This window comes from Oryctolagus cuniculus, chromosome 12 (genome assembly GCF_964237555.1).
Source record: "Oryctolagus cuniculus chromosome 12, mOryCun1.1, whole genome shotgun sequence".
Classification (NCBI taxonomy): Eukaryota; Metazoa; Chordata; class Mammalia; order Lagomorpha; family Leporidae; genus Oryctolagus; species Oryctolagus cuniculus.
In genome coordinates this window covers 26,348,807-26,374,918 of record NC_091443.1, presented here as the reverse complement: position 1 = coordinate 26,374,918, position 26,112 = coordinate 26,348,807, and the positions used below count along the sequence as shown (strand labels likewise).

Below are 26,112 nucleotides of genomic sequence, written 5' to 3'. Positions count from 1 at the left end.
CTGTGGACCTATCCCTGAACACAAAACCCAGTAGGTCTGCTTTAACGACGCGTATAACCGATCAGAAGACACAGGAAATATAACCCCATGGGCCACAAGTGTGTTGTGAACGATCGAATTAGGGGAATGGGCATCAGCTCACACATCTGTTAGTTCCTCGTGGTGAAAACATTACAACCCTCTCCTCGCTATCTTGAAGCATACGTTTTTGTGAACTCCAGTCGCCCTGCTGTAGAACAGAACACAATCACTACCGGCTGGAGGCATTGGGGTCTCAAGTGGGGGCGTCGGCCATGGGCGTGGAGAGAACGGGACACGCTCGAGACACTGCAAAAGTAGGAACACAGGGACTTCTTGGCCGATCCGTTTCCAAGGAATGCGAGGAAAAGGGGCGTAGCTTGCCATCCTGGTCACTGGGAAGGAGACAGGAGCCCCTCACTAGGCTAACAGACTCCACCCCCAACTCCCAAGCAGGTGGCAGGGGTTCAAGCCCCGGCGCCATCTCCCCCCACCACCGGCACCACCCCGCCGCCTCTCGGCGCCAGGGCGCCCGGCTCCGCTTCCCCGGCGAGCGGCCGCGGCACGGCGCAGACGCACTGGCTCCGCCTTCCCACCAATCTCGACCCTCGGCGCGTTCCGTTTGTGCGTGCAGGGGCCGGGACGCGAGGAGAGGCCGCGCCGCGGGCAGGGGCTGCGGCGCGCCCAGTGGCCGGCGAGCGAGCGACGGCGCGGATGGCGGACTCGCGGCTGTTCTGCGTGGCCGAGGAGCGCAGCGGCCACTGCGCCGTGGTGGACGGAAACTTCCTCTACGTGTGGGGGGGCTACGTGGTAAGGGGAAGAGGCGGGACGGGGCGGACTCGCGCCGGGGCCCGCCCGCCCGGCGGGGGCCTGAGTGGACGCCGAGCGCCCGCCCACAGCCGCTCCGAGGCGGGGGCGCGTCTCGGGCCGGGGTCCGGCGCCCCCCGCGCCCCGCCGGCCGCTCCGCCTCCCGCCGCTGTCCCTGCCGCTCCAGGGCCGCCGCCGCCCCGCCGTTGCTTCCGCTGTGGGAGCCCTCAAGCCGGTGTTCCGGGGGCTCCTGCGACCCTGCGCCCACCCCCCCGAGCTGTCCAGTAACCCCCGCTGGCCCGACAGTCAGTTAAGCGCGATTAATTGTCGTCTTTAAAATCTCCCGGTGCAGACTTAAGCGGAGCTGAGGACAGAGTGCTGTAATAATTATCTTGTGCGGGATCCGAAATAAAATACCGAAATCACCGAAGCGTTTAAGTATTTCTAAGCTATTTTTAGTGGCATTTCTTTGCTAGTGGATCGTTAACGATTTTTTTGTTTGTTTCCTTGAGCCTCGAAGTTCCCGCATTAGCGCCACTATAGGGTGTAATGGCTTAACATTACAGTGGAGGTTTGAACGCGTGTGTTTTTGTTTGAAGCATCGTAGGATCATAGAAGCATCCTACGGCTGGAAAACAAGTCAGTATTGTATGCCAGCCTCCCGAGTTGGCAGGTTTTAGAAAGTAGCCACTGAAACTATTACTTGTGACTTGTGTTCCGAATCTGTTGTGACGGAGCTGTACTACGACTGCCCCACGTTGAAATAAAGTACATACTATGTGTGTTGAAGAAGCCTCAGATCCTGGTTGGTTTTGTGTGTGTGTTCTTAATTTAGTGCAGTATCAGGATGGGAAAATTAGTGCTAATCTCAGTGCTTACTATACCTGGCTTATACTAGGTACTCATCTCCCTTAGTTTGAGTAATCCTATCACCCTGGGAGGTAGGTGATATCCTCATTCTATAAATGAGGACGATGAATCAGTGAGAGTCATTTTCATCGTCATTTGATTTTTTTTAAAGAATTATTTTTTATTTATTTGAAAGAGTCACAGAGAGAGGCAGAAACAAAGAGAGGTTTTCCATCCACTGGTTCACTCCCCAGATGGCCGCAATGGTCAGAGCTGCACCAATCCCAAGCTAGGATCCAGGAGCTTCTTCTGGGTCTCCCACGTGGGTGCAGGGGCCCAAGCACTTGGGCCATCTTCCACTGCTTTCCCAGGCCATAGCAGAGAGCTAGATCAAATATTTTCACTATTTGCTCTTGGTGAAAAAATAATCTAGATAGAATGATGATGGTGGGTGTAAGAAATATGTTGACTATTTTTGAACTCTGCCACTTCAAGATACAGAGGTGTCACACTTCCCATATCATTCCTAATACTGTAATAATTAAGTGGGAGAAAAGGATTTAAACAGTAATCTATAATGTCCCCCATCTGTGTCTGTGTGGATTGGATTTGAGCCCATAAATGAAATGTCTCATATCAGTGCATATTTGGGGACCTCAATATTTTACAAGTCATTTTAATCTTGACAGTTGTATAACTGATAAGATTCCAGTTCTTTGGGTAACAGCTACTGATCTGAAACACCCTGCCGTCCCCTGATCTAATCAGGATGTGCTGTAAGGCCAGCCCTGGGAAGTACAAGATTTAGGTCCTGAGTCTTCTGCTGTTTAAATGCCAGGGATCATCAGCAGTTAGTGCCTGACGCCTAGTGGAAGGAAAGGAAGTGTGGGAGGTAGAAATGAAGACAAGGCACGTCCTGTGGAAAAGTAGGACCCTTCAGAACCAAAGACAGCCAGGGGCCCTGCAACCTGGAGGTATTCCAGCGGCCGTGGTAAAGAATAAAGATTGGCTTCTTCCAGTCGTGATTTTCCTCTTCATTTAACATGGCGTGTGTTAATCCTAAAATGTTCATGTCTAAATAGCCTACTGCTCTGTTGACAGACACATTCTGAAGTCCATTGTATCTGAAAATAGCCCTGCTTCTAGAGAGAACTGCCAAAGGCAAGTGGCAGATTCTGGTTGATGCCAGAATATTCTGGATCTTGCTATGCATTCTTTTAACATTACTGAAATTCACGACAATTCTGCCACTAGGAAGCGTGAGAGTTAGGTGAGTTTTCCCAGATGTTGAAGGGCCAGCTCAGCGGCTTAGCAAGTTCATAGATGGTCTGTTTTTCTCTCACAGCCTTAAGTATTTGAACGGTTTTATTTCCATAATACAATTATTTCCATAATACTACATTTTGCTCTGAACTTTTCCTTGTGGAAAGTACTGTGTATTTTCTGTAATGTATACTATGTATTTCTGTAGTGAATATGGATGGACTTAAAGAAGGGATCAATTGAGAAAATGTTTGAAAAGAGCAGCATATGTATCAGATGTTAAAACATGATTCCATAATAACTAAACTACTGGTCGTGATGCAAGTAGAGAGAGCATGATAGAATCAGCAAGAAATTACATGAACATCCAAGCTTATAAGTGTATTTTGTACGTAAGGGATAGAATTTTAAGCTTGGAGAAATACTGATTTATGAAATGAATGATCCTAGGATCGCTGAATGAAGATATTCCTGGGATCTTAGGACTGAAGCTTTAAGGTATAGAAGAATAAGCCGTACAATACTGGAAGAGAACACATGACTTAGGAAATCTTGAACTAGAAAAAGAAATCTGGTTTGGGGAAAATACTATAAAGGAAAAGGTTGCAAGATGAACTTTGAAAAGATTCAAAACTGGTTTTTAAACACCACAAAATGAGAAGACAGTGGGAAGATATTTGTAGCATAGCCGATAGGCCAAGATCCTATAAAAAATCATTGTCTCCACGGAAAATGGGACATACATCAGCACAACTGTTTACAAAAGAAAAGTGTGATGTGAATCAAAAAAATGCACCTGAGAGTGAGATTTTTTTGTGTCTAATTTGCAAAATTTTAAAAATTTTGGGGGCTGGCTCTGCGGCTCACTAGGCTAATCCTCTGCCTGCAGCGCCAGTACTCTGAGTTCTAGTCCCATTTGGGGCGCCAGTTCTGTCCCGGTTGCTCCTCTTCCAGGCCAGCTCTCTGCTGTGGCCCGGGAAGACAGTGGAGGATGGCCCAAGTGCTTGGGCCCTGCACCCGCATGGGAGACCAGGAGAAGCACCTGGCTTCTGGCTTCGGATCGGCGCAGCACCAGCCATAGCAGCCATTTGGGGAGTGAAGCAACAGAAGGAAGACCTTTGTCTCTCTCTCTCACTGCACTAACTCTGCCTGTCCCCCCCCCAAAAAAAATTGGGGTGGACAGCATAGGGAAATGAATTACTAAAACAGTGGTAATGGGAATAAAAAATTGGGTAACAGAGGTTTACCAGTGTGTATCTTCTTTAAGCTAATTGTTTGCCTTTATATATTCATAAATGGTATGTCCTACAGGAGACATTTATCATTCTTGTTTCATGTCAGAGTTGGAACCTCCTTTTTGTATTTGTGGTGTTCCCTCATGAGTGAGTCTTGTCTGGCTATTTATTTTAGTTGTCACACTGCCTCCTACCACTCCCATGGAAGGTAAATTCTATAGGTAGTTTGTTCTCTTGTATCCTTAGTGTCTAGAATTGGTTATAATTAGGAGTAAGTATCCAATAAAAAGAACTTGAATGGGAAGACCAGGTTTCCAGCCTCACTTGCAGCTAGGTTTTGACAAGCGGCTTGGACTCTGTTGTTGAGAGAAATCTGTACTAGATTTGGATTTAGGAATGAAGATGTTTAAAAACGGAGACCTGTACAGGATTTGTACTCTACGATAGAATTTTGGTGTGCAAGGCAGTGCTGCAGGCTGCATGTGGTGCTCGCCGGTGACTGCTGACTGTTCTGTGGCACAGGGACCATAATTCAGCCTCTGGCCCTCCAGCCTTCCTAGTGATTCTTTGAGCTGCTTAGTCATTTCTTAACAGTTTATTCACTTAATTTTAAAATTGGAAACAAATGTGCAAAAGAGCATGTAGAATAAATATCATTTAAAGGTAAATGTCTAGCGGCCATTTGGGGGGTGAACCAATGGAAGGAAGACCTCTCTCTTTCTCTCTCTGTCTATAGCTCTACCTGGCAAAAAAAAAAAAAAAAAAAAAAAAAAAGACTACAAAGACTACAACCAGTACGCAGAAGCTTCCTGCTTGCTGTTCACTCCCACTCCCACCAGTTCTCCCCTTCTCTGTTAAGCACTCTCTTCGTTAGAAGTTTACCAAACATGTATTGCTAAACAATGTGTTTCTTGGTTTTGGGGTCATAGCATGTTTTCTTTCACAACTTAATTCTTTTATTACTTTAGTTTTTCTCTCCATCCATTGCTTATCAAATCATACATCTATATGTCAGGCTGTTGCAGTTGTTGCCTGGGGTTCATCCTGATTGGCCAGTGCCTGTGTGCTGCCCAGTTGTTAAAGACTGAAAATCATCCCTGCCTTCATTCACTTGGTGTGTATCTGGTATAGCATTCTGTTACGTGAATTTGCTGAGATTAATTTATCCATTCCACCATTGGCAAATTCTTACAATCAGTGGTGCAATGAGCGTCCCTAACAGCATGCCTCCTATTGAACCGTGCACAAGGGAAAGTCTTTCTCTAGGGCGTATACCAAGGTACAGAATGCTGGGTTGCTTGTTATTTGGGTCTCCAAATTTACTTGGAGATGTTGGACTATTGTCAAAAATAATTGCTTCAATTAGTAAGACCACCAGCCACTTCCTTGCTCCATATCCTTGTCAAGGTTTGGTACCATCTGGCCTTAAATGTTTTTGCCAATGATAGTGACATGATATTTCATTGTGTTTTTTTTTTTCCTGATTACTGATAAAGTTGAATGCCTTTTCATAATTTTATGGGCTATTTGTGTTTTGTCTTTGTGAAAATGATTGTATCTTTTGCTCATTTTTCTATATTATCTTGTATTTTTTTTACTAACTTGTATGGATTCTTTAAATATACAGTTGTGTAAGTTGAATGTGTCTTTTTTCAGTTTGTAACTTGTCTTTGTACTTCCTTGATCATTCTTTGGCTGAACTGAAGTCACTAATTTTAATATACCTTCAATCTTTTCCTTACTGTTTTGTGCTTTCTGCATTGTTTAAGAAATCTTTCCCTGTGTCGAGGTTTTAAGGTCTCCAATATTTTCTTCTAAACGTTTGTCAGTTTTACCGTCCATATTTACATCTTTTAAATCTGAGGTTTTTGTTTATCTAGTTGGTTGGCCTAAAATAGGTGTTTAGTTTCATTCTGTTCTCCAAATGGATAACCACTTGTCCTCTTATCATTTATCCACTCCTTTCCTTACTCACCTGCGTTCCGTCACACATCGAGTTTTTGAGGGTGCATGGTTGCTTCACCTGCATTCCGCCAGACTTTGAGTTTTTGAGGGTGCGTGATCCCTTCTAAGTTCTTTTTCTGTTCAGGTGGTCTCTCTTTTTGTTCTCGTGACACAGCCCCACCTTGGGAATGAAAAGAAATGTTAGGAAGTGAAAGCCCGTCCCCACTCCATCTTGCTCTTGTTCTTCAGGAACACTTTGGTTATTTGGGCCATTCATTCTTTTGTGTACATGTGTGTGTATAAATATTTGTATTGCAAGTTATGTAAAACCTGAAACTTGCCATTTTAACCAGATTTATGTATGTAAGTGTCAGTCTTTACATTCACAATGTTGTGCAACCATAACCACTATAATTTCCAAGATTTTTCACTAATCCCAGTAGAAATTCCATAGCCATCATGTAATACCTTGCATTCCTCCTCCCCGTGGGTCTCTGCCTTCTGCTGATTTATTTGCATCTCTATGAATTTGTCTTATTCTAGGTGTGTTGTGAGTAGAATTGTACAGTAGTTGTCCCATTGTGTCTAATTATTTCATTGAGCATAATTTTTCAAGATTTGCCCATGTTGTGGTATGTATCAGAACTTCACACTTTGTTATGACTGAGTGGTAATACATCTTAGATATGTACCATGTCTATTTGTTCAGTCTGTTCAGTTGTTCACGAACGTTTTGGTTGTTCCCACCTTCTGTCTGTTGTAGTAATGCCTCTGTGGACATCGGCATTCGGGAATCTGAATCCCTGTTTTCAGTCTTCAAGTGCCTGCTGGTAGAATTGCTAGGTCACATGCTTATTCTACATTTATCTTTTCAAAAAAAACACCAAATTGCTTGCCATAGCACGGTACCTTTAGTATAAATTTGCCATCGGATTACCAAATTCTATAAAATTCCTTATTTGAGTTTTATTTGTTACCATATTCAATCTTTAGATCATTTGGGAGCGATTGACATGCTGTGAAATTCAGTCTGCTAACCAGCTATACAGTATCTCTCTCCACTTATTCAGCACTTTTTGAGGTAATTCAGTGAAGTTTGGTAGTTGTTTTTAATGGATCATGTGTTCACTAGCTTTTCCTTAGGTTTGTTTGCTTTTTTATATTTTAATTTTTACTATTTTTTTAACCAGGGGAAAACTTTATTTTTCATAAAGAAAGCAGAGGTATACATATTAGTAGTACATAAGCGGAATTCAAAACAAGCATCAAAAATTGAGGAAAGAGGGGCATAATAGTATTTAAAAGTGAAGAGGATAAATAATAAAACATTCATATTTTTTAACTGTATAAATTTTGTTTTTTTAACATCACCATATATTTGTCACAATATTCGTCTTCCAGAGTCTGGCTTATTTCATTTGGCACAATGATTTCCTGTTCCATCCATTTTGTGGAGATATTGGGTTTTGTTCTTTTTCATGGCTGAATAATATTCTGTTGTGTATGTACCACTTATTCTTTATCCATTCATACGCTGACAGAGATCTGGGTTGATTCCATAGCTCAGCTACTGTGAGTAGTGCTTCAATAAACATGAGAGTGCAGGTGTCTCTTTCCTTTGCTGCCTTCATTTCTTTTGGATATATTTCCGAAAGTAGGGTAACTAGGTCATATGGTTGCTCTATTTTTAGTTTTTTGAGGAAACTCAAAACTGTTTTCCAAAATGGCTTTACTAATTTACTTCCCACCAGCAGTGTATTAGGGTTCCCTTACTACAGGGCTTTGCCAGCGTTTATTTTCTGTCTTTTTGTTTATAGCCTTAACTGGAAGTGAGACGATATCTTACTGCTGTTTTTATTTGCATTTCTCTGATGATGGCAACACTGAGCATTTTTTCATGTGATTGTTGGCCATTTGTGTTTCTTTTGAAAAGTATCTACTGAGGTGCTTTGCTGATTTTTTACAAAGAATTATTTATTTTTTTTGTTTGCTTGCTTGAAAGGCAGAGTGACAGAAAGAGAGAGGAAGACCAACAGAAAAATCTTGGATCTGTTAGTTCACTTCCTAAATGGCCACAATACTAAGGTTGGGTCAGGCCAAAGCCAGTGGCCTGGAATTCCATCTGGGACTTCCATGGAGGTCCATCCTCCGCTGCTTTCCAAGGTGCATCATTTGGGAGCTCAATGAGAAAGAACTGGCTGAGACAAGAAGCGGCACTTCAGTGTAGCATGCTGGCATCATAAAGCCGCAGGCACCGCCCATTTTTAAAAACTGTTCTTTAAAAAAGTTTCTTTTTAGTTTATTTACTTTGTTTAATTGAAAAGCAGAGAGATCCTCCATCCGCTGGTTCACTCCCCCAAGTGCCCACAACGCCAAGGGCTGAGCCAGACCAAAACCAGGAGCCTCCCAGGGTATGAATTAGCAGGAAGCTAGAATCAGAAGCTGAGCTGCAGTTCAAGCTCAGGGATGTGGGTATCCCAAGCAGCGACTTAACATATATTCCTCTTTGGCCTTCTTTCTTTCTTTTTTAAGATTTATTTATTTGAAAGGCAGAGTTACACAGAGGCAGAGAGAGAGAGATCTTCCATCTGCTGGTTCACTCCCCAAATGCTGCAACGGGTGGAACTGGGCCTATCCAAAGCCAAGAGCCAAGAGCTTCTTCCCGGTCTTCCACGCAGGTACAGGGGCCCAAGGACTTGGACCATCTTCCACTGCTTTCCCAGGCCATAGCGGAGAGCTGGTTCAGAAGTGGAGCAGCTGGGACTTGAACCAGCACCCATATGGGATGCCGGAACTGCATGCTTTACTAGCTATGCCACAACGTATGCCCCTCTTTCTTTTTTCAATATTTATTTTCATCTGCCTGAAAGAGAGACAGAGACAGACAGAGAGACAGAGAGATTGGTTTTTCCATCCACTGATTCACTTTACAAATGTTTGCAGTAACCAGGACTGGGTTAAACCAAAACCAAGAGCCCAGAATTCCATCCAGCTCGCTCATGTGGGCAGCAAGTGTCCCAGCACTTGAGCCATCAGCTGCGGTCTCCCAGGGTGCATTAGTAGGAAGCTGAATCAGAAATGGAGGTGCCAGGACTCAAAGTGGATGAGATGTGGGTGTCACAGACAGCAGCCTAACCCGCTGCACCACACGTCTGCTCCTCTTGCCCATTTCTTAGCTGGATTTTTGTTATATTTTCTGAGTTTCTCTCATATTCTGGATATTAACCCTTTATTAGATGAGTAGTTTACAAATATTTTCTTCCGTTCTATTGGCAGTCTCCTCACTCTGTTGGTTTCTCTCTCTCTCTCTCTCTCTCTCTCTCTCACTCTCACTCTCTCACTCTTTCTTATTTATTCATTTTATTTTATTTGAAAGACAGAGTTACAGAGAGAGGTAGAGTTAGAGAGAAGGATCTTCCATTTGCTGGTTCACTCCCCAGATGACTGCAACGGCCGGAGCTGAGCCAATCCGAAGCCAGGAGCCAGGAGCTTCTTCCGGGTCTCCCACACAGGTGCAGGGGCCCAGAGACTTGGGCCATCTTCTACTGCTATCCCATGCCATAGCAGAGAGCTGGATTGGAAGAGGAGCAGCGGGGTCTAGAACCGGCACCCACATGGGATGCTGGCGCTTCAGGCCAGGGCTTTAACCCGCTGCACCACAGCGCCGGCCCCCACTCTGTTGGTTTTATCTGCTGTGCAGAAAGCTCTTAGTTTGATAAAATCCCACATTCCTGCTTTTGCTTTTGTTATGTGTGTTTTTGTGTGTGTGTGTGTCTTAGCCAAAAAATTGTTGCCTATGCCAATGTCTTGAAGTGTTTTCCCCCAGTAGTTTCCTAATTTCAGGTCTTGTATTTATCCATTTTGAGTTGGTTCTTTAAAAAACACAATCATTGCTTTTTAAAAAAAAATTTTATTTCAAAGACTGAGAGAGAGAGCATGCACTTCTGTCTGCTACTTCACCCCCAGGTCACTGCAACAGTTAGGACCAGGCCAGGACAAAGCCAGAAGGCTGGAACTCAATCCTGGTCTCCCATGCCGGTGGCAGGGACCCAAGTACTTGAGCCATGACCTGCTGCCTCCCAGCAAGAAGCTGAGACAGAAGAAAAGCTGGAACTCGACCCCAGGTGCTCTGATATGGGGTGCCAGCTCCTCAAGCAGCATCTTAACCTCTGTGCCAAACACCTACCCCTTGAGTTGATCTTTGTACAGGGTGAAAGGGAACTTGTTCCAAACTTCTATGTATAGAGATTCAGTTTCCTCGGAACCATTTAATAAAGGGACTGCCCTTTCTCCATGGAGTGGGTCTAGCACTTTTGTCAAGTTTGTTGCAGGTATATGGATTTATTCTGGGGTTTCTTTTCTGTTCTATTTGCTGTGCTGTTTGATACAATAGTTGTATAGTTTGTCTTAAAACTCTGGTGTTGTGATATCTCTAGATGCTGTTAAAGATTGCTTTGGGCTAATCCTCTGCCTGCGGCGCCGGCACACCGGGTTCTAGTCCCGGTCGGGGCGCCAGATTCTGTCCCGGTTGCCCCTCTTCCAGGCCAGCTCTCTGCTGTGGCCCGGGAGTGCAGTGGAGGATGGCCCGAGTACTTGGGCCCTGCACCTGCATGGGAGACCAGGAGAAGTACCTGGCTCCTGGCTTCGGATCAGCACAGTGGCCATTGTGGGGTGAACCAACGGAAAAAAGGAAGACCTTTCTCTCTGTCTCTCTCTCTGTCTCACTGTCTACTCTGCCTGTCAAAAAAACAAAACAAACAAAGAAAAGGTTTTGCTTTGGCTGTTCAGGGTCTTTTCTGTTTCCATATGATTTTTTTAAAATTTATTTATTTATTTGAAAGGCACAGTAAATGAGAGAGAAAGAATGATTTTTCATCTGCTAGTTCACTCCCTAAATGGCCACAATGGCCGTAGCTGAGCCCAACCGGAGCCAGGAGCGAGAAGTTTCTTCCAGGTCTGTCACATGGCTGCATGTCATATGGCTGCAAGTACTTGGGTCCCCTTCCACTCCTCCAGGCACATTAGCATGGAGCTGGATCAGAAGTAGAACAGCAAGAACTTGAACCCTGCGACCATATGAGATGCCAATGTCATAGGAGGTGGCTTTACCCATAATGCCACAGTACCGGCCGCTAGCTTGTGGTTCTTTTTTTTTTTTTTTTTTTTTAAGATTTATTTATTTGAGAGGCAGAGTTGTAGACATAAGGTGAGACAGAGAGAGAGGTCTTCCATCCTCTGGTTCACTCTCCAAATGGCCACAACAGCTGGAGCTGGGCTGATCTGAAGCCAGAAGCCAGGAGCTTCCTCCGGGTCTCCCACATAGGTGCAGGGACCCAAGCAGTTGTGCCATCTTCCACTGCTTTCCCAGGCCATCAGCAGGGTGCTTGATCAGAAGTGGAGCATCTGATTGTGGTTTGAAACACAGTTTACTTTCGAATTATTTTTTATTCTGAAAACTATCTCAACTTCTATTCTCATAAATTATCTGTTAATTTCCTTATTTTCTGCATAGGTAGACGTGTAATCTGCCAATGGTGAGTTTTGTGTCTTCCATTTTCACCTTTATTCCTTTTCACTTACTTTTCTTTACTATACGGGTGGACCTGAAGTACAATGTTAAATAGGAGCCATTTTTATGGTTCATAATTTCAAGGGATTGTTTTCAACATTTAACCATGAAATTTGATGTTTTCTTTAGGATGTTTTGCTTTTATGCTAGTTCAAGTTCCAGTGTTGTACTTCCCATTCAGGTCCCAGCAAAAGATGGCCCCTGGCTTTGTGCTATCCCAGTTCCAACCATTGCAGCCATTTAGGAATTGAACCAGCATATCAAAGATCTGTCTCTTTCTTTGCCTCTCTCTTGGTAACACTGCCTTTCAGACATAAATCTTAAAAAAAAAAAAAAAAAAAAAAGAAGAAGAAGAAGAAGAAGAAACTGGAGCTGGGGATTGAACCTAGGTTCTCCAATGTGGGACGTGAGAGTCTGAATCACCAGGCTAACATCACCCTCTATTTTATTTTTATTGTTTTTATGTATTTTAAAGTCAGAGATAAACAGAGAAATAGAAACAGAAGACATTTTCCATCTGCTGTTTACTCTTCAAGTGACTGTGACAGCTAAGTCAGGACCAGGCCAAAGACAAGTGCCAGGAACCTCATCATATACATGGGTGGCAGGGACCCAAGTGCTTGAACCATCATTGGCTGCCTCATTAGTAGGAAGCTAGAATTGAGAGCAGTCCCAGGACTGAAATCCAGGCACTGAGAGATGGGGTGTGGGTGGCCCAGTTCACGTCTGAACCATTCCAGCAGACACTGCCCCCTCATTTGATTTTTGATTGGTACATAATTATACATTTTGATATACATGCATGCACATTGCATGATGATCAACTGAGAGCAATTAGGTATATTCATCACCTCAAAAATAATGTATTCATGGTGAATAACATTAGAAATCTCCCCTTTGGCTATTTTGAAATTTGCTATGGTTAACTGTAATCACCCTATTGCACAATGGAACACCAGAACTTGCTCCATTTAACTGTGACATTGAAGCGGTTAAATAACCTTTTCCCTTCTACTCCCCTCCCCTTTCCAACCTCTCAACTTTCATGAGATCAACTTCTTTTTTTTTTCCAATAATCCATAGAGGAGTGAGAGCATGCCATATTTAACTTTCTGTGCTTAACCTAACATAATGTCCTTTAAGTTCATCTGATCCACAGATGACAGTATTTCATCTTTAAAATTTTTTTAAATTTATTTTGAAGGCAGACAGAAAAGTCTTTGTTTTTAATAAAAAGATTTATTTTATTTATTTGAAAGAATTACAGATAGAGATAGATAGAGAGCTCTTTCATCCGCAGGTTTACTCCCCAAATGGATGTAACAGCTGGAGTTAAGTGGATCCAAAGCTAGAAGCCAGAAACAACTTCTGGGTCTCCCCATGGGTGCAGCAGCCCCCAACATATTCTTTATTTTATTTCTGGATGAGTACTTAGACTTATTGGGGCATCCTCCGCTGCTTTCCCAGGCAGCATTCACAGGGAGCTAGATCAGAAGTGGAGGAGCTGATACTTGAACTGGCACCCATATAGGATGCCGGTGCTGCAGGCCACGGCTTTAATCCTCTACACCACAGCACTGGCCCCCAGAAGGATCTTCCAACTGCTGGTTCATTTCCCAAATGCTCACAACCCCTAGGGCCATTTTATCATTTTTTATGGCTGAATAGTATTCTGTGGTGTGTGTGTGTGTGTGTGTGTGTGTGTATGCCACATTTTTTTTTTATTTGACAGGCAGAGTTAGACAGTGAGAGAGACAGAGAGAAAGGTCTTCCTTCCGTTGGTTCACCCCCCAAATGGCCGCTATGGCCGGTGTGCTGTGCCTATCTGAAGCCAAGAGCCGGGTACTTCCTTCCGGTCTCCCATGCGGATGCAGAGCCCAAGCACTTGGGCTATCCTCTACTGCCTTCCTGGGCCACAACAGAGAGCTGGACTGGAAGAGGAGCAACCGGGACTAGAACCCAGCGCCCATATGGGATGCTGGCGCTGCAGGTGGAGGATCAACCAAGTGAGCCATGGCACCAGCCCACCACATATTCTTTTTTATTATTATTAATATATGTATTCAAATTTATTTGAAAGAGTTACAGAGAGAGAGATCTTCCATCCATTGGTTTACTGTCCAAATGGCCACAACAGCCAGGGCTGAGCCAGGCTGAAGACAGGAGCTTCTTCCAGGTCTCCCACCTGGGTACAGGGGCCCAAGCACTTAGGCTATCCTCCACTGTTTTCCCAGACACATTAGCAGGGAGCTGGATCCAAAATGGAGCAGCTGGGACTTGAACTGGTGCCCATATTGGATGTTGGCATTGAAGGCAGCAGCTTAACCCACTATGCCACAGCACCAGCCCCCAACATATTCTTTATTTTATTTCTGGATGAGCACTTAGACATATTTTACATCTTGGCTATTGTGCAGAGTGCTATAATAATGTGGTGGTGCAGGTGTTTCTTTGACATACTAATTTCTTCTCTTTTTGGATATATACCTAGTTATGGGAGTGCTGAATCATAGGGTAGCTCTACTTTTAATTTGTTAAGGATGTTAAATAATTTTCTTTCCAACAGTGTTGGTAACTTAACATGAAATACAACACAAATTCAACAACACAAATTCAGAAAACTGAGATGGAAAAAATTTTGAAAATCCCAAGTGTATTAAAGGAATTAAATTCATTTTTAAAATCTTCCTCCAGATGTAACTAAATTTTCTGTAAGTATTTTATTTATCAGCGAAGAAAAAATGCAGCAGCTAGTTCTTTGTTGGCTTCAATGAGACCAAACAGTTAATCTTTAAAATAGCTACTATATTCTGAAATTGAAGTAAACACAATCACAACTACAAATAACTTGTTGAGTCTATCCTGAAGAGAATGAAAGAAAATTTCAACAGTTCCTCCAAACCACATATTTATAAATATTGCCATATTTAAAATTCTTGAAAGGTGTGAATTCTGCATTATTGGGAAAGCAGTTGGCTATTGGCAACAGAAAAAACTCAGCGGTCGTTTACTGAATACTTTAAAATTTAAAAGCTGTATTGTTTTGGATTTACATGTTCTGCCTTTGAGGACATGCATTAGCAGGAAGCTGGAATTGGGAGCAGATCTGAAACTTGAACCCATGCATGTAAAGCATCTTGAGTGGTGTCTTAAACACCATGCCAAAAGACTGCCCTGTAGCTTACTATTTCTGTCCCAACCCCTGACATTGGTATAATGGGGATTCTCTTGTAAGTGACTTGATGCTTTTCCTTTGCTGTTTTTTTGAATTGTCTCTTTGCCTTGCACTTTTGACAGTTTTTATATAATACGCTTTGCAGAGGATCTTGGTTAGTTTTAGTCTGTTGGGGTCCTTTGCCCTTCCTGTAGCTGGATGTCCATATCTCTCCCAAGATTTGGAAAGATTTCAGGAATTATTTCCCTGGTTGGTTTTCTGTGCCTTTCCCCTCTCTTCTCCTTCTGGGATGTTCACAGTACAAATATTGCTCCCTTAGTGTTGTCCCACAGGTCTTGAAGTCTTTCTTTATTCTTTCTTTTTTTCTTTCTTTTTTTCCCTTGATTTTAAAGGGTTATTTTTTGTCTGACTAGGTTGACCTGTCTTCAAGCTCAGAAACTCTTTGTTCTTTTATTTTTTATTATTTTTTTTTTTTATTTTTTGACATGCAGAGTGGACAGTGAGAGAGAGAGAGACAGAGAGAAAGGTCTTCCTTTGCCATTGGTTCACCCCCCAATGGCCGCCATGGCCTGCGCGCTGCAGCCGGCGCACCACGCTGATCCAATGGCAGGAGCCAGGTACTTATCCTGGTCTCCCATGGGGTGCAGGGCCCAAGCACTTGGGCCATCCTCCACTACACTCCCTGGCCACAGCAGAGAGCTGGCCTGGAAGAGGGGCAACCGGGACAGAAAACGGCGCCCCGACCGGGACTAGAACCCGGTGTGCCAGCGCCGCAAGGTGGAGGATTAGCCTGTGAGCCGTGGCGCCGGCCAGAAACTCTTTCTTCTACCTGTCCAGTTCTGCTGTTGAGGTTCTCAACTGTGTTTTTTATTTCATTTATTGAGTTCTTTACCTCCAACATTTGATTGGTTCTTTTTGTGATCTGTATCTTTTTAGCTGAATTTCTCATTCATATCATTAATTGTTTTCTTAATGTCATTGAATTCTCCATTATACCCTCTTGTGTCTCATGAAGTTCCCTTAAAAATCATTATTTTGAGTTCTCAGGCAGTTCACTAGTTTCTGTTTCTCTGTGGTCCATTGCTAGAGAGCTACTGTGCGATTTGGAGGGATCCTGTTGCCTTGTTCCTCATGCTTCCTGATGTACATCTGGCAGATTGGTGTTCTGGGGTGTTGGGTGAGTGTGCTCCATTGGTTGACTCCAAGTAGGAGTTCTAGTGTAGTGTCCCTGTACCACCTTCAGCTGTAACAGTGTTGGCCAGTGTGTGCCAGTGTCTTCAGTGGCCTGGGCTGTAGGATTTGTGAAATTGCACCACCGGTTGGGATTCAGTGCCATTTCTTGGGGCAGGTTTGCTGGCATCTCTGGGCATGGTACACACCTGACTGTGGATGTGGGTTGTGTAAGGGCACCAAGTAGGTGCAGCACAGCATGCCTGGTAGCAGGATGGAGTGCTCATCAGTGTCTGAGGACTGGACAGAGGCCAGGCTGCAGCACCCTTCTCAGATGGACACCTGCCCATGCCTTGGTTAAGGGCAGCGTGCGGAGCTTTACATGGCCTCTGGGGGCCTCCTGGGCTGCAGGTGGTTTGTTAGGGTCAAGTATCTTCTTCTCAGGACATGAGTGGGTTGTGCTTCTGAAAAGAGGCTGCTCAGCTGTTTCTCAGAGCCACAAGAGAGTGGGTGAGGCATTCCAGTTGCTTCCCAGGGGCTTCAGTAGCTGTAGCCACTCAGAAAAGATACTCAGCAGCTTCCCAGGGTGTGGGTGGTTAGGTGGGCTGGGCTACTTGTTTGTTTCCTTGGATATTTGTACTGAGCCACTCAATTTTTGATTTGTTGATGTAAGTATTTAAGGCTATAAATTTTCTTCTTCTAAGTGCCTACTTAACTATAACCTTCAAGTATTTTTTTCTGGATTTCTGATTTTTTGTTTTTTAAATTTATTTGTTTTTATTTGAAAGACACACACACACAGAGAGAGAAGCACAAAGACTGGCAGAGAAGATAAGAGAATAAGAGATCTTCCCTTTGCTGGTTTGCTTCCTAAATGCATTTAAGAGCCAGGGCTGGGGTTATAATATATCATACTGGGCCAGACTAAAGCCAGCTGGGCCAGGTTGAGAGAGGTCTTCCATCAGCTGACTCACTCTCCAAATGGCCGCAACGGCTAGAGCTGAGCCAATCCAAAGCCAGGAGCCAGGAGCTTCTTCTGGGTCTCCCACATGGGTGCAGGGCCCCAAGCACTTGGGCCATAATCTACTGCCTTCCCAGGCTGTAGCACAGAGCTGGATCAGAAGTGGAGCAGCTGGGACTTGAACTGGTGCCCATATGGGATGCCGGCACTGCAGCTGGGGCTTTCACATGCTGCGCCATAGCGCCAGCCCCAATTCTACATATTTTATACTTTTCGTTTTCACTTGTTTTCAATGTAAATGTAAAGTTTATTTACTCACATTTATAAACAATTCCTTTAGCATTAGAAACTCCCCAGTTTTTTTAAATTTGAAAGTCAATTATGGGATGGGGATGGGTATTAGAGAGAAAGAGAGAGGTCTCTTCCATCTGCTGGTTCGCTCCCCAGATGACCACAGTGGTCAGGGCTGCCCCAGGCTGTGGTCAGGAGCCAGGAACTCCATCCTGGTCTCCCACTTGGATGGCAGAGCCCAAACATTTGGGCCATCTTCTGTTGCTTTTCCCAGGCCATTAGCAGGGAGCTGGATAAGAAGCGCAGCCCATATAGGATGCCAGTGTCACAAGTGGCAGCTTTACCTGCTATGCCATGACGCAGGTCCCAAACTCTCTGAGTATTAAAAGTTAAAAGCTATGAAGGCTTTTTTTTTTTTTTTTTGACAGGCAGAGTTAGACAGTGAGAGAGAGAGAAAGGTCTTCCTTCCATTGTTCACCCCCCAAATGGTCATAACGGATGGAGCTGTGCCAGTCCGAAGCCAGAAGCCAGGTGCTTCCTCCTGTTCTCCACAGCAGAGAGCTGGACTGGAAGAGGAGCAACTGGGACTAGAACCTGGGGTACCGGCGCCACAGGTGGAGGATTAGCCTAGTGAGCCGCGGCGCCGGCCTATAAAGGTTTTTAAAACTACATAGAATCAATTTCTTCAAGTCACATACTGTTCATAAAAAGCCAACAATATGGGGCCGGCACTCTGGCTCACTTGGTTAATCCGCCTGCGGCAACGGCATCCCACATGGGCACCAGTTCTAGTCCCGGTTGCTTCTCTTCCAGTCCAGCTCTCTGCTGTGGCCCGGGAGGGCGGTGGAGGATGGTCCATGTGCTTGGGCCCCTGCACCCACATGGGAGACCAGGAGGAAGCACCTGGCTCCTGGCTTCGGATGGGCGCAGCACTGGCCGTAGCGGCCATTTGGGAGGGAACCAACGGAAGGAAAACCTTTCTGTCTCTCCCTCTCCCTGTCTATAACTCTACATGTCAAATAAGAAAAAAAAGTCAACAATATGTTCATATTACTTCCATATCTCACTTATTGGGCGTCCAAGGATTCTAAAAATATCTTCCTCCTCAATCCTGTCTTTCCTAATCATCCTTAATATTCAACTCTCAGTTCTGGGTCCCCAAAAGCATTAAAACTTTATTAGCATTTTGCTTTTTCTGAACCGCACACATTTTTACCTGAGCCTCTAAGCAGTGGCAAAGCATCACCAGTGCTGTACAGATAAATGTCTAAAGTTCAGATAACTGTATACAATTTACACTTCTGTGACTTTCAAAAAAACAGAGAAACTTACATCCTAAACCATCAATTCTGCCTGAATGCTTCATGGCAAAGTTCTCTTTTCAACCAGTTTTCCATAAATTTCAATTAAAATTTCAGAAAGTACCAATTTCTTTCCAAAAGTTTTCAAAGTTACCATTAGATTTTCACGGTATTTAATACAAAAATAAAACCAAGCTACCAAAACATGACTTAAGCAAAAAAAAAAAAAAAATCAATTAAGGTAGAAATATTTGAATTTGCATGTTACAATGAATCACAATTACATGTTCATAAAAATTCCACACTCCCACCATCCTCAAAATAATCCGTTTCCTTACAAAGATTTAGAGTCCAGTGTATGTAGTTCTTCCTCAGTGTGCTACAGCGTTCAGAGGTTCTGCTCAAATGTTCCCCAAATCAAGTGCTGAATCTGTCTCTTCATCAATTTCTTTAATGAGCGCAACATTGTCACCTCTTACAAGGTACAACCCCAGTACCACTTGTTTTCCCTATGTGGAGATGAATTACTCGTTCATGGCTTTCATCCAAAATCAGATTAATGGTCTGGTCAAAGCCTTTCTGTGTCCCCACAGTCACTGGACCTTCAGAAGTAACAACAGCTACAGGTCAGTTTTTGTAGTTTTCCAAAGCAGACGTCATGCTGCTCGGCCTGGAGGTTCCAGGCAACAAATAGAGCTATAAGGGCCCACCCCATTTTCATTTTTTATTTGACCTGTAAGTTGTGTAGGAAAATATATTAAATTTCTAAGTGTTTGGTATTCTTACAGTTATCTTTCTATTACTAATTTCTAGCTTTATTTGTGTTCCACTCAAAACAACTGATCCATTTAGGCTTTCTTTAGGGACTAGCCTGTGGTCAGTTTTCATAAGTATACCATACCGGGCCGGCGCCGCGGCTCACTAGGCTAATCCTCCGCCTAGCAGCGCCGGCACACCGGGTTCTAGTCCCGGTCGGGGCGCCGGATTCTGTCCCGGTTGCCCCTCTTCCAGGCCAGCCCTCTGCTGTGGCCAGGGAGTGCAGTGGAGGATGGCCCAGGTGCTTGGGCCCTGCACCCCATGGGAGACCAGGAAAAGCACCTGGCTCCTGGCTCCTGCCATCGGATCAGCGCGGTGCGCCGGCCGCAGCGCGCCGGCCGCGGCGGCCATTGGAGGGTGAACCAACGGCAAAAGGAAGACCTTTCTCTCTGTCTCTCTCTCTCACTGTCCACTCTGCCTGTCAAAAAAAAAAAAAATAAATAAAAAAAAAAATAATAAGTATACCATACCTTCTCAAGGAACATATGTTACAATTGTTGGATGAAATGTGTTTTATGTATTACTTTTTTTGTTTTGTTTTGTTTTGTTTTGTTTTGACAGGCAGAGTGGACAGTGAGAGAGAGAGACAGAGAGAAAGGTCTTCCTTTTTGCCGTTGGTTCACCCTCCAATGGTCGCCGCGGCCGGCGCGCTGCGGCCGGCACACCGCGCTGATCCGATGGCAGGAGCCAGGTACTTATCCTGGTCTCCCATGCGGGTGCAGGGCCCAAGCACTTGGGCCATCCTCCACTGCACTCCCTGGCCACAGCAGAGAGCTGGCCTGGAAGAGGGGCAACCAGGACAGAATCTGGCGCCCCGATCAGGACTAGAATCTGGTGTGCCGGTGCCGCAAGGCGGAGGATTAGCCTAGTGAGCCACGGCACCGGCCTTATGTATTACTTTTATCAGTCTTGCTAATGGTATTGTTTAAAATCTCCTGTGTTTTTATTGTTATTTTGATTTCTTGTTCTGAAATTACACAACTGGAATTAAAATATATCACTCCAGCTGTTGATTTGTTAGTTTCTGCCTGTGGCACTATATATTGCATTTTTGGGCTACCTTTTTGTGTGCATATGAATTAAGAGTTGTTTGAGAACTTTTTTGTTTGTTTCTTTTCTGTTTTTTTTTTTTCTCTTTGCTTTTATAGAAATCATTATTTTCTTTTAATTAGCTGGTAGCCGCCTTATTTCAACATGAACACTTTATCAACACTTGGTATTCAAAGCTAAACAGTGTCTTCCCATATAGTTCAAGTCCCTTAAGAGAAAAAAAATTGTTTTTTGACAGGCAGAGTTACAGAGAGAGAGAAATGGCAGAGAGATCTTCCATCTGCTGGTTCACCCCCTAAATGGCCACAACAAAGGCTGGGCCAGGCCAAAGCCAGGAGCCTGGAACTCCATACAGGTTTCCCTTATGGGTGATAGGGTGCCAAGCACTTGGGCCATCTTCTGCTGCTTTCCCAGGCACATTAGCAGGGAGCTGGATCAGAAGTAGAGCAGCCAGGACTGGAACTGGTGCCCATATGGGATTCTGGCATTTCAGGTGGTGGCTTAACCCACTGCACCACAACTCTGGTCCCAGAAAATTTTAAGTCTACTCACTCCTTTCCCTAGTTAGTACTATCCTGTTCTTCCTCTCAAGGTGGACATCAAAATAGTTTATCACAGGCCGGCGCCGCGGCTCACTAGGCTAATCCTCCGCCTAGCAGCGCCGGCACACCGGGTTCTAGTCCCGGTCGGGGCGCCGGATTCTGTCCCGGTTGCCCCTCTTCCAGGCCAGCTCTCTGCTGTGGCCAGGGAGTGCAGTGGAGGATGGCCCAGGTGCTTGGGCCCTGCACCCCATGGGAGACCAGGAAAAGCACCTGGCTCCTGGCTCCTGCCATCGGCTCAGCGCGGTGCACCGGCCGCAGCGCGCCGGCCGCGGCGGCCATTGGAGGGTGAACCAACGGCAAAAAGGAAGACCTTTCTCTGTCTCTCTCTCTCACTGTCCACTCTGCCTGTCAAAAAAAATAGTTTATCACTTTTTAAAATGTTTATATTTACCTACATATTTTTTAATGTCTTACCATACCCTTCCTTGTTGCATTTCAGATCTTTGGCATTGTTTTCCTTTTGCCTGTAGTAATACATCCATTAGAATTTCCATAAGTGAGAGACTGTCATTGGCCCACTGTCTCAGATTTTACTCATTATTTCTTTATTTCACCTGAGTTCTTTGAAGATAGTTTCCCTGGGTATAAAATTCTGGGTTGCTAGGTGCTTTCTTGAAGCACATATTCTAAGATTATTCAGCCTTGTAGTGTTGCTAGTGAGAATGCATTAGCATTCATTAGCTGCCTTGAAGATGATCTATGTTTTCTCTAGTTGTTTGGAAGAATCTCTTTTTCTTTGAGGTTCTGCAGTTTTACTATCAAGTATCTAGGTGTGTATTTCTATGTATCATTCTTGGAACTTGTTAGGAACACCTAGATGTCAGAATTGATGACTTTTTTTTAGAGTTTTTTTTTTTTTATTTGAAAGAGTTGGAAAGATGCCTTTTTAACAGTTTTGCAAAACTCTCGGCTGTGTCTCTTCAAAACTGCCTCTTCATTCTCTCCATTTTTTCTTTTTCTTAAATATTTATTTATTTATTTGAAAGGCAGAGTTACAGAGATAGAAGGAGAGGCAGAGAGAGAGGTCTACCATCCACTGGTTCACTCCCCAGTTGGCTGCAATTACAGGAGCTGCACCAATCTGAAGCCAGGAGCCAGGAGCTTCTTCCAGATCCCCAATGCCGGTGAAGGGGCCCAAGGACTTGGTCCATCTTCTACTGCTTTCCCAGGCCACAGCAGAGAGCTGGATCGGAAGTGGAGCAGCCAGGTCTCAAACCGGTGCCAATATGGGATGCTGGCATCACAGGTGGCAGCTTTACCCACTACACCACAATGTCGACTCCTCCATTTTGTCTTAATATAATGGATGGGGCTTAGCTCCTGTTTTTCTCCATGTCTTCAGACTGAATCCAGGAGCCACGATTCTCCCATGCGGGTGCAGAGGCCCAAGGACTTTGGCCATCTTCTACTTCTTTCCCAGGAGGATTAGCAGGGAGCTGAATCAGAAGGGGAGTAGCCAGGACTCAGACTGCTGCCCAGATGGGACACTGGTGTCACAGGGTGGTGTTTTTGTTTGTTTGTTTGTTTGTTTGTTTTTGACAGGCAGAGTTAGACAGTGAGAGAGAGAGAGACAGAGAGAAAGGTCTTCCTTTTTCCATTGGTTCACTACCCAAATGGCTGCTATGGCTGGCACATTGCTGCCAGCGTGCTGTGCCGATCCAAAGCCAGGAGCCAGGTGCTTCCTCCTGGTCTCCCATGTGGGTGCAGGGCCCAAGCACTTGGGCCATCTTCCACTGCACTCCCAGGCCACAGCAGAGAGCTGGCCTGGAAGAAGAGCAACTGGGACAGAATCCAGTGCCCCGACCGGGACTAGAACCCAGGGTGCCAGAGCCGCAGGCAGAGGATTAGGCTAGTGAGCCGTGGCGCTGGCCACAGGTTGGTGGTTTAACCCATTACACCACAACCTAGGCCCCTGAAAGAGCATTCTAAGAAGAGAGACAAGTGTAGATGAGGCTGTATCACAGCAAGGAATTAGAGAGGTTTAGGAACTGTAAGACAGCTGGGGCTTAATCAATGAAAAGCATGTTGAAGATTGGAGGGACAGGAGCTAACTTAACATACCACACAGTATAGAGCCCTAAGAATTTTAGACTGTGTCAAGAGCAGTAGAGAACTGTGAAAGGAGCTTCAGAATAGTGACAACTCATTTGTATAATATTTCTTTTGGAAACGTGTACACATGGGGCTGCTGGATCTGATGCCATTCTTCCTTAGAATCTTACAAGGAACTTCCTTTCTTCTTCTGAATTGTTTACATGACCATCTAATACGATTGTTTGGATTGACATAAGTAAATGTTTCCTTTTAAATTAATATAATAATTTTTATGTATGTGTGAAAAGAGAGTAGTTAATATACTGTTTTTGTAATTTACCATGGTAATAAGGAACAGCAAAATTTACTAGGCATCTAATTTACGTATCATATACTTTTAGAAATTCTTAAGCTGCTCTTTAAAAAACTCGCTGGTTTTTAAAAATTTTTTAATGTGTTTTCTTTTTTTGAAAGATATATTTATTTATTTACTTGAAAGTCAGAATTACACAGATAGTGAAGGAGAGGCAGAGAGATAGAGATAGAGATAGAGATAGAGAGAGAGAGAGAGAGAGAGAGAGAAAGGGTCTTCCATCTGCTGGTTCACTCCCCAGTTGGCCACAACGGCCAGAGCCATGCCGATCTGAAGCCAGGAGCCAGGAACTTCTTCCAGGTCTCCCACGTGGTTGCAGGGGCCCAAGGACTTGGGCCATCTTCTACTGCTTTCTCAGGCAATAGCAGAGAGCTGGATCGGAAGTGGAGCAGCCGGGACTCGAACTGGCACCCATATGGGATGCCGGCACTGCAGGCATCAGCTTTACCCACTATGCCACAGTGCTAGCCCCTAAATTGTTTTATAGATTTCAATAAATCATGACAAATTTATGTAAGGACTTATTTTATCCCATATGTTTTTTTCTTTTTCTTTTTTTTTAAAGATCTTTTTATTTATTTGAAAGAGTTACACAGAGAGAGGAGAGGCAGAGAGAGAGAGAGGTCTTCTGTCTGCTGGTTCACTCCCCAGATGGCCGCAATGGCCAGAGCTGTACCAATCCCGAGCCAGGAGCTTCTTCCAGGTCTCTCACATGGGTGCAGGGGCCCAAGGACTTGGGTCATCTTCTACTGCTATCTCAGGCCATAGCAGAGAGCTGGATCGAAAGTGGAGCAGCCAGAACTAGAAGTGGTGCCCACATGGGATGCCGGTGCTTCAGGCCAGGGCGTTAACCCACTGTGCCACAGCTCCGGCCCCAACCCATATGTTTTTTCAACTTGAATAAGATTGTTATCCTTTTCCTATTTCTCTTTAAAATTATCTTTAGAAATTTCTTTCATTGGTTGCTTCCCTGTAGCCTGCTGCAGATATTATGGTTTTGCTATTTTACCTTACTCAAAGTTCCTTTTTAAGGTTTAACTGTCAGCCACGCGGTTCACTAGGCTAATCCTCTGCCTGCGGCGCCGGCACACCGGATTCTAGTCCCAGTCGGGGCGCCGGATTCTGTCCCAGTTGCCCCTCTTCCAGGCCAGCTCTCTGCTGTGGCCAGGGAGAGTAGTGGAGGATGGCCCAAGTGCTTGGGCCCTGCACCCTCATGGGAGACCAGGAGAAGCACCTGGCTCCTGGCTTCGGATCAGTGCGGCGCACCGGCTGCGGCAGCCATTGGAGGGTGAACCAAAGGCAAAAAGGAAGATTTCTCTCTGTCTCTCTCTCTCTCACTGTCCACTCTGTCTGTCAAAGAAAAAAAAAGGTTTAACTGTCAGGAGTCTTTTTGTTGAGATTCACGTACTTGGTATTTACTGTTCTAAAGTTTATTTTTTCCTCATTTTTCTCTTAGAGAACCTTCACTTCCCTTATTTTATATTGAAAAAAATCTTGGAGCATAATTTTGCATTTTGCAGTGTTTTCATTGTAATTTTTCTCCTCTTGAGAAACTGTCTAATTATGACTCTGTAATTATTAATTTTATGTATTCTATATTTTTAGTCTATTGAAGACAATGAAGTATATTTGCCTAATGATGAAATTTGGACCTATGATATTGATAGTGGGTTGTGGTAAGTCATTTTAAATTGCAGAGTATCTCTGATTTTACTGTCTATTCTAAATGATTTTGTAAACCACAGGAGGTGTGAGATCAGACCTAGAGCACCCTGCAGCGTTAAGCCTCCATTTCCATTTCCTTCAGTGATCCCCTCTCTGTGGCTCTTTGCTTCTGCTGCTACTTCCTGCTCTTTAATCGTTCCCCTTAACACCAACACTGTCACCGAAGGCTTTGGTATTACATTCTGAGTTCCAGTGGCATGTATGGAAAATTTTGTGTGTGTGTGTGTGTTTTTTTTTTATCCTTGCAGATTGAAAGGTGTTTTCCTGAAGCTTAGAGTTTTTCCCAGCACTGGTGCCCATTGCACTTTGATTGTAATTGGCAGACAACGTTCGTTGAAAACAGTAATCGTGGAATGTGAAGGGAATGTTTGTTGGCGCTTCTGGAAAGTTATGGGATTCCATCTTGTTCTTGCTGCAGGAGAATGCACCTCATGGAAGGAGAACTCCCTGCCTCCATGTCAGGAAGCTGTGGTGCTTGCGTTCATGGAAAGTTGTACGTGTTTGGAGGATACGATGACCAAGGATACAGCAACAGAGTAATGTTTCCTTTTCATCCAGGAGCGTGGCACGCTGAATGTCCTATTGAATGCATCACTTTGTCTTGCAACTTTATGAATTCTTTTAAAGATTTATTTATTTTATTTGAAAGGCAGAGTTACAGAGAGGGAGAAACAGAGAGAGAGAGAGATCTTCCATCTACTGGTTCACTCCTCAGATGGCCGCAACAGCCACGGTTGGGCCAGGCGGAAGCCAGGAGCCAGGAGCTTCATCCAGGTCTCCCGCGTGGGTGCAGGGGCTCAAGGACTTGGGCAATCCTCCACTGCTTTCCCATGCGCAATAGCAGGGAGCAGGTTTGAAATTGGCACAGCTGGGATTTAAACTGGTGTGCATATGGGATGCCAGTGCTGCAAGCAGCGGTTTTACCCGCT

The 26,112-nt window shown here is 44.5% G+C and overlaps 1 protein-coding gene and 1 pseudogene across 8 annotated transcripts in view; one reads left to right on the top strand and one right to left on the bottom strand.

The window, feature by feature from the left end:
• Positions 1–599: 599 nt before the first annotated feature.
• Positions 600–26,112, top strand: part of KLHDC1 (kelch domain containing 1) — a 67,219-nt gene continuing 41,706 nt past the window's right edge. For 6 of the 8 annotated variants that reach the window (XM_070053689.1, XM_070053690.1, XM_051822811.2 and 3 more), the window contains exons 1-3: positions 628–828; positions 25,064–25,134; positions 25,602–25,719. In XM_070053689.1, the coding sequence (XP_069909790.1) occupies positions 733–828; positions 25,064–25,134; positions 25,602–25,719 (285 nt within the window). In that variant the 5' untranslated portion in view covers positions 628–732. Of the gene's footprint in view, positions 829–25,063; positions 25,135–25,601; positions 25,720–26,112 lie in introns of all 8 variants that reach the window. The other 2 variants (XM_070053695.1, XM_051822813.2) reach the window with 2 other exon arrangements.
• Positions 18,955–19,243, bottom strand: LOC127483825 (U6 snRNA-associated Sm-like protein LSm8; annotated as a pseudogene).